General features: G+C 45.4%; 1 protein-coding gene across 2 annotated transcripts; it reads left to right on the top strand.

Moving 5' to 3' along the window:
* The first annotated feature begins 2,538 nt into the window (after window positions 1-2,538).
* Window positions 2,539-9,849, top strand: MFAP4 (microfibril associated protein 4). 2 transcript variants are annotated; one of them, XM_033171149.1, is made up of 6 exons: window positions 2,539-2,810; window positions 4,920-5,007; window positions 6,244-6,407; window positions 6,985-7,081; window positions 7,978-8,160; window positions 9,000-9,849. In XM_033171149.1, exons 1-6 carry the CDS (start codon window positions 2,805-2,807, stop codon window positions 9,245-9,247), a joined length of 786 nt encoding a protein of 261 aa, XP_033027040.1. In that variant the 5' UTR covers window positions 2,539-2,804; the 3' UTR covers window positions 9,248-9,849. The 2 variants fall into 2 exon arrangements, with proteins under 2 accessions (XP_033027040.1, XP_033027041.1); XM_033171150.1 differs by having other exon boundaries at window positions 2,541-2,810; window positions 6,247-6,407.
* Window positions 9,850-10,152: the final 303 nt, after the last annotated feature.

Here is a 10,152-nt window from a genome sequence, read left to right on the forward strand (position 1 = left end):
ATGCGCAGAGCATTGTATGCACTGCGCACGCGTCGCTGCGTATGACACACGGCGCACGGTGCCTGGATCCCCGGGTTTGCCGCCCCAGGTGACAGAGCGGCTCGTTCCGCCACTGCCCCTGCCACCAACCAAGCTTTCTCCCAACCACAACTTGTTCCCCAGAAAGGACAACACTATTATCTCTTCTCCCTCTTCCAAGTTTCTCTTTCTCTCACACACACGTATGACAGAAAGCCTCCCACAGTGTCAAAGAGGGAGGAGAGCCCATCTGGCCGTGCTTCCCTTCCTATGCTCCTGCTCCATCAAAGGTGACCCATTTGAACTCTGTGGTGGATTCCTGTAAGTGCCAGCTGTCAAGTCCTAGCTCAACCCACATGATTCTTGTGCCTTCTAGTGGCTCAGACTGTCACCACAGCATGATGGCAGGCCAGTGTGTGGTGTGTGTGTACACACACACACACACACACACACACACCTATTACCACACCCCTTCCATTCTTACATGATTTACTTATTTGTTCAATCTTCCCATCCCTTGCCATCATGTATTTAAATTGCCAGTCAACAATAAACCTCAGTTCACCCATTAGAAGCAGTGTTACAAAACGGCACAGCCACTATTTTAAAGTGGAAAAAGTAAGTTGCATTTTACTGTTGAATAATAATTAATAAGAACAGATGGTCTTGCTGGCTTGAATAGTTATTATGTAATTAAACTTGGCTACCGTTACTTCAAATCAAAATGTTTACTAGGTTGGCAGCTCTGAGAATTTCAGCTTTCCCCCCTATTTAAACCTATAGGAATGCAGCCTCAACTGTAAAAAGAATATCATTTACTGGTATAACAATAGCATTTGCAGTGAGAGCAGCCAATTTGTGATAGTCCCATGGCTTTATTAAATTTACTCTAAGGTGGGATCACGACATTTTAAAGAAACAAATGCCGTAAATGAATGGAAAAGGTGGAGATCCAAAGGTGGAGACCCATTCATTGGGCCACCTTCCAGTCTTTGGCTTCAGTTTGAAAGGGATGCCTTATGAATCCTAATTGAAAAACAATGCTTTTGGGCAACAACAAAGAGATTACAGCGAATCTCCTACCAAGAGAAGGCATCTGATTTTCCTGGAACATGCAGAGGCTGAGTGTTCTCTCTTCTTGCTTCTCTCTCACACACTTTGTTTTTCCAACTCTCGAGTTCTGTTTGAGAGCTAATTGGAAACAGAGAAGGGGTTTCAGCTTCCTATGGCCCTCAGCCAACGCCCCAATATGGCATCAGGTGAATTGTTGGTGGGAACAGAAAGGATGTGGAGGGCAACCCAGGCCCATCTGGCTTTGACATGCATATGAAAAAGGATGCTGGGGGAACATGCTGGCTGGTTGGGATCCAGCCCTGCGTGAACCTGAAAGACCCAGCCAGCTGCTGCTGAAGACCTATTAAGCAAAAGCCGTATAATTAAAAGCAGAGGAGAAAGTTGCATTCTCTTTGGACAGTGCCAAAAAAAAAACTCTGGCTCCAACTCCCAGCTTCCCACCCTATCCCTGTATGAGAGCTGGTTTAGATAGGATAGTGTCCTTTTCAAGTTCAGCTTATTTTTCCTCATTCATCCCACTGCTGCATCCAGTCACCAGATTAGTGCCCACACAGCATCTCCTGATTCTCATAGATCTCAGTGTCATTGGCATCCTGATGGCAATTTGCCCCAAACTCCTAATGACCACTCGCAGCAGCTTCATACAGATATTAAATAGCACTGGGGATAAAATAGTGCCCTGCTTGGTGTTTGGTTGGCTTTGGAGTGAGACTTCTTTCACTTGCCTTCTGGACTTCATCTTGCTTGCTTCACAGCCTGAAGATCCCCTCCCAAAAAATACCAAGAAGCCATTCGGACTTCCACAACACTGAACTGAGTGCTCAGGGAGCCATTGTGTCAAACCCCCATTCTTGCATTAAGAAGCCTATATACATCTGAAACCTATGGGACTATAAAATCTATAGCAACATCAGAAGAAGAAGAAATACAACATGGCTGTGGCCAAGCAGATGATGTTGAGGAGGGCATCAGCAATAGTGTGCACAAGGCTCCCTCCCTTTGTCAGGCATCAGTTCTGCTTGGCTCCCTGGCTTCTCTCTTTTACCATTGAACATCAAGTTCCTTCAGAGGTCTCTGTTCCCAGGCTCTTTACTTTCTAACCACTAAATCTCCCTCACCAAATCCAGGAAAGCTGGCTCCTATAATTCCAACACTCCACTGGATTCCACAGACCACTGGATCCCACAGGCTGTTGGAGAAGAATCTTGATCGCCAATAATTCTACTCTCTCCCTTATTGTGTGTGCTCGCACACACAACTTCTTGCACGTGCGTGCGAAGGGTGAATAATGAAAACTTTTCTGTGCCAAGAGCCCTGGACAGCGTCTAAGCTCTTGGCTTGTTTAGTCTCTCTCTCTCCCATTCTCCCCCAACTTTCATTTCCTGTCTTGCAGTTATTTTATACACCCCCCTCCTCTCTCTCTCTCTCTCTCTCTCCCCACCCAATCCTCCTGGCTTCTTATTCTTGCAGGACTATAAATCCAGGATTTACATATTGTCTCTGATCCCTGGCCTTGGGGGGTGTTAGTGGGCAGGCATTGGGGGTGGGAGGGGGTAAATAGGCAACCTGTTTGCAGCTGCATGCCAGACCCAGCAAGAGAGGAGAAAGGTCGGTGGGAGAAACAGTTTCTAAAGGAGCAGGGAAAAGATCTGCACACCAGACTTATAAATACAGGAAAAAGAATTGTAAAGTAAGAGGAACTGTAGGACAACATGAAGGTAATGTAGTAATCTGAGGGGAGGGTATTTGTTTGTGTGTGGTGGTGGTTGGTGAGGGAAGCTAGGTCTAATTTTCTTCACAGGGCTTTGCAATATCCTCCCTATTATCAGTGGCTTTTGAAAGTGATCTATATAAGTGTAAGATTTATTTAATTAATGGGATTCACTGATCAAAGATTATGCAATGTCCTGAGAGTAGATTGTTTTTAAAAGAGGAGAGGTCTAACAATGGTTGTTACATGTCGTAATACCTAGTTTCAGTGATAGCATACCTCTGAAAACCAGACACTGATGAGGGCTGTTGAACTCATGTCTTTCCTGTGTGCACCATGGATGATTCAGGATAGCTGCAGTGAGAAGCAGAATGAGGGGCTAGAGAGACTTTGTGTTTGATCCAGGAGGGCTTTTCTTGCATTCCTAAATCTAGCCACTTGTTCTACAATTGACAACCCCACCCCACCCCACAAGCCACAGGCATGCCTGTTCTACTAGCCATATAGCTAACACTATCTAGTGCCTGCTTTCTAAATGGAGAAATTCCACCAGACTAGAGCTTTGATCCGAAACAAGCAAGCAATCTGTATCCAGGATGTATGGAGTTATGGAGGATTCATCAGTCAATGATGGTGCTGGTGATATGTGACACTATTCACATAACGTGACCATAGTAGAGCTTGACAAATTAGCAGAAGCACAACTCTTAAATTTTGACTGGAAAAGTGGGGAGACAAGGAAAGCAGAAACACGTAAGGTTAAATTAATTAAGGAGGAGAAAAAAGAATGAGAGGTGCGCAAGTGAAAGCAGTGGCACCATTAGGTAATTTTAAAATACAGATTTAATGAGGTCATATCCAGTTAAGTCATACCAAGAGCAGACCCATTGAAATAAATAGACTCAAGTCGCTTAAGTCCCTTGGGTCTGCTCTGAGTATGAATAACACTGGATATCACCCAAAGTACCTCTGGTAGTTTGTACAAACTTTGCAACTTTTGCAGATTTCACAGAGAAAGCCTCCCCCCACCCCCACTGCGTGTGCAGAAGTTGTTATATAGGTAGCAATTGGGAGCAAGAATGGAAGGCAATGATCCCTATTCCTCCCTCCACAAATTCAATGAACGCCTGAAAAAGGAGGATAGTTTAATGCCACTGTGGGTATTCCATTATAATATTTGCCCTACCTTCCAAAAAAAAGGGGGGACTCAAGGGGGTTCGTGAAAGCTTCAGAACAAGCCATAAAACAAAGATTCAGCCAAGCATTTGAAGATTAAAAATGTATGTCCATTTTAGCTTTCAGTCTGAGGGAACAGGGAGCTGTTTCAAGCAAGATTGTCATGAATGCTAACTCAGATTTCTTTGTGGTGCGTTCTTGCTGGATGTCAGGCTGTTGGCCAAAACTTCAGTTCAATTCCAAGTAAAACAAAGTGGTGGCTTTCTCGCTCAGATTTCTTCGAGGGAAATCTCAGCACAGGATCCTCAGCATAGGACCGGACTAACCGACAATCTTTCCCTGAAATTTTGTTAGTAGCAGTTACAAGAGAAATCTGCAACAAAATGTTGCCGTGTGGGGTGTTCCCTGTTCAGGATTCCAGTGACTGTCCCGTTCACCTTGAAGAACTTTTCTGTCCCCGCCCCTCACCAAAAGACAGTCAGCATCTTGCAGCCACTGACCAAGCTCTGTCCTTGCTGGTCTGTTTCTGGATCTTCCTCCCCTGCTTAGTTCTCCCCACTAATTTGTTGTGCAATTGTGTTGTGCTGTGTTCTGCAATTTTCAGTGTTCCTCCAAGCCTGCTGATACTTCCCTTTTGTGTACGGGTGGTAGCCTTTTGGATACATAAGCAATAACACTCACAGCTTGGAAACAGAGAATGATTGATCACAATTTTATCTTGCCTTTCCTTCAAGAAATACAAGGCAGTCTACACACACACACACACACACACACACACACACACTACAACCACTGTATCCTTACAACATAAGACGTTGCCTTATGCCAGGTCAGATTGTTGCTCCAGCTACCCTGGAGAGCACCTCTCCACGTTTTCTGTTGAGTCCCCAGTATGCACCATGTTTTAAAATACCATGCTCTTTCTTCCTGACTCTCCCAGGCCTCTCTGTTCCAGCCAGGCTTGCTGTTCCTCCTCCTCCTCCTTGTTCAGTTGCCCACCTCACAAGGACAGGCCATCAACCCTGAAGGTAAGACCTGCTGACTCTGCTATGTGGAGCCTGCCCAAGCCCCTCGTGTTTATTGTCGGCCATTCCTATCCCTTCCCATTGGGGTCATATAGCTCAGGGACCCTTTGCATGAAAAAAAGATCCCATCTTCAGTCCCTGGCATCTCCTTTGATGGTTGGCTATCCACCCCCTTCTTTGCCAGACCACAGTCACATCCTTGAGTGGGGGCTCAGCATAAACATTTTGGCAGCTGAAATATACAGCAGTGAAAAGTGAAGTTTATTTTGTGTTTGTGTTCTTTTTGATGTAGAGGGTTGGGTTTCTTTTGCAGTGGGGGTCTCCTAGGGCACACTGTTGCTTTGGGGGGCATTAATGGTACACCAAAGACTAGCAGAATTCGACAAGAGACATAAGAAGAAACTGCCTTATATTAAGTCAGACTCTTGGTCCATCTAGCTGAGTAGTCTACACTGACTGCATGCCCTCCAACACAGTGCGGCCCCAATCCAGGACACCATCTTCCGGGTTTGAAATCCTGCACAAGTCATGTGACCAGTGCAAGATCGTAGACCTGGAAAAAATGCTTTTTTCGGGGTGACTTATTGGCCCGAAATCACGAGAGAGCAAGGCGTCAAAACCCCCAGGTTGTCCCATTTTTTCCAGGGCATGTGACTGGAAGTTGGACTTCAGAGTTTCAGGCAAGACTTCCTGAAGATGTGGGTTATTGAACTTGGGACCTTTTGCCTGCAAAGCTGATGCTGTTCCACTGAGCTAGAGTCCCCCCCCCCCCCAATGTTGGATGTTTGCCTGCTTCCCGGAGCTAATGTAATACATTTGTAAATAAACAGGCTTTGCAAATCATAGCATTATAATCCAGTGCAATCAATAGACTTAGGTGTGTCTTACTTTGAGTAGCTTACAAGTCTCCAGGATTCTTTTCTTTTGCAAGGGAATTGATCCTGTAAAAGGTACTCCCTGAAACATCCCACTGCTTGGAAAAGCTGAGGGACTGAAACAACACTGTCGCACAATCCCCACTTCCAGGATTGGTGTGAGGTTCTGGGAAGCACAGAAAGTTTTTATTTCCTTCCAGGAGTGTGCTTTAAACTTATAAACCCTATTCAGCAATTCCATTCTATGTGAGGAGTTAGATGAATGCAGAGGAGGAGCGACGGCCCTCCCAAAACGTCCCCACATTGAGCACATATATTTAACTTCTGTTAAAAAAAATATATATATATTTTGCCTCCACCACGGCAGCCCGGCAGCCACAGCACTGCGAAGATAGCCTCCCACTAGACTGTGAAGACATTTATGACCAAGGCTCTGAGACAGATGGCGTGTACCTTATTTATCCTGCGGGCCCCAATATCCCTGTGCCTGTGTACTGTGACATGACCACCGACGATGGAAAATGGACGGTAACAAGAGCAAAGTGTGGGATGGGACGTCCATCTCAACCTGGCAGTAGGGATCACAGGGTTGGGGCAGATTGATGGAGGTAGCTCAGCTGTTTCTGTGCTTTCCCAGGTGTTTCACTGTGGCCCTAAAAGGCACCACAATGAAGCAAAGTTTGTGTGTGAATTTTGGTAAATTATTTCATTTCTTTCTTCTTTTTGGCCATTGTCCTCTCTCTCTCTCGTTCTGACTGTCTGTCTGTCTCATTTGTGAGCATGTATTTTCTTATGTTTTGTTTTTGATACTTTCTTGTGTTTCACTGTTTACCTTTTTCCACCTTCATGAGTGTTTGGCAGCAGGAAAGGCAGACTTTAAGTAAAGTTTACTTTTAAAAAGGCAGGAGGGAGTGAATGTTTATGGGAAGAAGGAATCTTTGTTATTGTACCTTGAAGGCACACCGCCTCCTTCATGTAACCACCACTTTGGGGTTCCTGTTTTCCATAGTGATGGGAGGAATGACATTGGCCGGGGGGGGGGGGTGAGTGGGTACCAGTTCATTAGAGATTAATGCTGTCATTTCCCTTCCGCCACATTCTCCAGGTTTTCCAGAAAAGATTCAATGGTTCAATCAGTTTCTTTCGGGGATGGAATGACTATCGGTTTGGCTTTGGCAGAGCAGACAGTGAATACTGGCTGGGTAAATAGAAATGAGTAGCGGGAAATACCTTCTTTCTCTCCCCTCCTCCTTTTAAACAACAACAACAACAACAACAACAAAACAGAAAATATGAATACAGGACAGTCATTGACAACCAAAAAGTAACAAAAATTCAGTACAAGGAGGTTTTGACGATAAAATCCAAAAGCCAATTGGTCAAAAATCACAAGTAAATGGGATGGATATTGGGCTCACCCACACTTACCATTTGCCCTGCACTTTTTAGACACAGATCCATGCTTTGAAGCTGAGGACCCAGGTGGCGCTGTGGGTTAAACCACAGAGTCTAGGGCTTGCTGATCAGAAGGTTGGCGGTTCGAAAGATCAGCATCACCTTTAGTTGCATGAAGATTACAATTTCTTTGAGATGGTGATGAACATAACTTTCTTGAACCAGTTATCTAGGGTATAATGTGAGACCTTTTTCCAGCCCTCTTTTTCTATTCTCAGCAGGCCATGGGTTTTGTTCCAAGGAGACCTCCTTGTCTTTTCTCTTCATATGCACTTCCCAGCCTACCTCCTTCTCCAGCACTCCCCCACCCACCCCCCGGCTCTTGACACAGACATTTTCCTTTGCCAGGACATTCTAGAACACCAAATGTTTGGGTTTCTTCCCTATGCAGCTGAAACATGTTCCTGGGCCCACACGATTCCAGTGTAAAATGTGAGCATGTTTACAGTGACTCTGAGCCAGGAGATGCAGCCAAGTTCCCCTTCATTTTTCTGCCTGTCCACCACTTTTCTGTCCAAAGACACTGGCTCAGACAATACATCGCTCCCAACGAAAAGAGTGGGTGGTTGCGTGGCCGTCTTGTGTTCTGTGTGTATACAACCTGGGTTCCTAAATAATACTTCTTATCTGCTCTATGGCCCAGGGCTGCAAAATATCCACCTCCTGACCCTGAAGCAGAAGTATGAACTACGTGTGGAGCTGGAGGACTTTGAGAACAGTACGGTCTTTGCCAGATATACGGACTTCTCACTGTCGCCACAAGCTATCAGTGCAGAAGAGGATGGCTACACACTGCATGTGTCTGGCTTTATTGATGGGGGAGCAGGTGAGGGGCTGTGGGTGCCTAGATACCAGTCATCCCTTTCTACTATTACTCCAGCCCCCCACCCCATACCCAGGATTGGGTAGGGTGCTAGCTCCTAACACATTGGCTCTACCCCCGGAAATAGGTCCTTCAACTACAATAGCTAGGGTGGAGAGCTTCAGGCCCTCAAAATGTTGTTGGATTTCAAATTCCATCAGTCTTAGCCAGCATGGACAATAGTCAGGGATATGTGGAGCTGGAGTGCAGCACTCAGGAACGTGTGGGCCTCCATATGTTGGACTCCTAACTTCCATCTGCCCCAGCCAGTATAGCTGATGGAGGTCTAGGAACTCTTGAAGTCACAGACTCCCTGCTACTGTTGTTGATAGTCCTGAAGTGACCTCCAATCCCATCCAACACCACATAATCCAGAAGTCCTGGTTCTGAGTCACGTAAGGACAATGCATTGGATCAAACTCCCCTCCCAGGGATTGGTTCTTAACTTTGGGGAAATTTTCTATACATCAGTGTGGTTAAGTATAATTGCCCCAAAACTCAGATCACAAGAAAGTTCACTCATTGAAAAGCATGCCAACAGCCAGTTGTATCAAGCTAGGGCCCCTAGCTGCAAGTGAATCTACTCTGAAGTAAGCGCACTACTCCAGCTTTTTATTCCAGCAGGCTTCATGGCAGGTAGCTAACCTCAGATGTTGCAGAGCTACAGCTCCCATCATCCTTGATCGCTGGCCTTCACAATGAGCTTGTGGAAGTCTAGCAATATCTGAGGTGCCACAGATTACCCACCTTTGCTTTATGGAATCCATATTTTTGTCACACCATTTTCTTTGCGCTCCCACCAGGTGACTCACTGACCTACCACAATGGCCAGAAGTTCTCCACATTTGACCGGGACCAAGACCTTTTTGTGCAGAACTGCGCAGCGCTGTCTTCGGGTGCCTGGTGGTTCAAGAGCTGTCATGTTTCCAACCTGAATGGCTTCTACCTTGGCGGGGCCCACCTCTCCTATGCAAGTGGCATTAACTGGGCCCAGTGGAAGGGCTTCTACTATTCCCTCAAGAGAAGTGAGATGAAAATACGCCGTGTCTGAGAGACGAGGTGGCCTCTCCCATTCCTCCTTTCCAGTGGCCTTCCGAAGATGAATTTCCATTGAAACAAACAAAAACAAAAACCTATATTGTGGATAAGGTTGTGGAACTGGGATTGAGCAGGTGGGGACTAGGGCTGTGATGGAACTAAAGCCATTGCCAACACAAACAAATTTAACCATGTCTCAAACTCGTGCTGTGCTGAAACCTGTCTTCTAATTCCTTGAAAAATTTCTTCCCCAGAGAAAGATGCTTGAATGTTTCTGCCTCTTTCTCAGTGCACTTCAGAAAGTATTTGCAGTTACGGTGAGTTGGGGTTGAGCTTACTTTATCATTCATTGCAAAGGTGGACAGTAGCGGTAGGGTTTTTGTTGTTGTTGTTTTGTTTTAATCAATTTCTCCAGCACTCTGTGGCCCTCTTGCCTGTCAGTGCTTCCTGGTCTGAAAAAGCCACATGGGAGGAGTTATGATTTCTTTCCTTGGGCTTCAGTCAAAGTGGAGGAAGCTGAGGAGGCTGGCTACCAACTGCATGAAACTGGTCTGTCCTTTTACCTTAAAATCAAAACACAACGCCACAACATCCACACATGGATCGCTTTAAAAATAAAAGAAGATGTTACTTTAAAAACAACAACCATCAGGCAGGGCATGGTAGACAACCTCCACAATTTCTAGTGCTTTCATGAAACCACACCCAAGGAAGTCATGAGATACTCAGGAAGTGCAGACTACAGATTGCAGACCACAGATGGATGTTTTGTAGAAAAGGAAGAAATAGGCCACGTAAAAATTCATGTGAGTGCAACAAAACTCCCACACAACACTAATAAAGATTTCACCCAAAGTCTGATCATTTTCAAATGCAATTTCTTTTTACAAAAAAACAGGCAATCATTTTAAAATGAGC

Source organism: Lacerta agilis, chromosome 14 (assembly GCF_009819535.1).
Source record: "Lacerta agilis isolate rLacAgi1 chromosome 14, rLacAgi1.pri, whole genome shotgun sequence".
NCBI lineage: Eukaryota > Metazoa > Chordata > Lepidosauria > Squamata > Lacertidae > Lacerta > Lacerta agilis.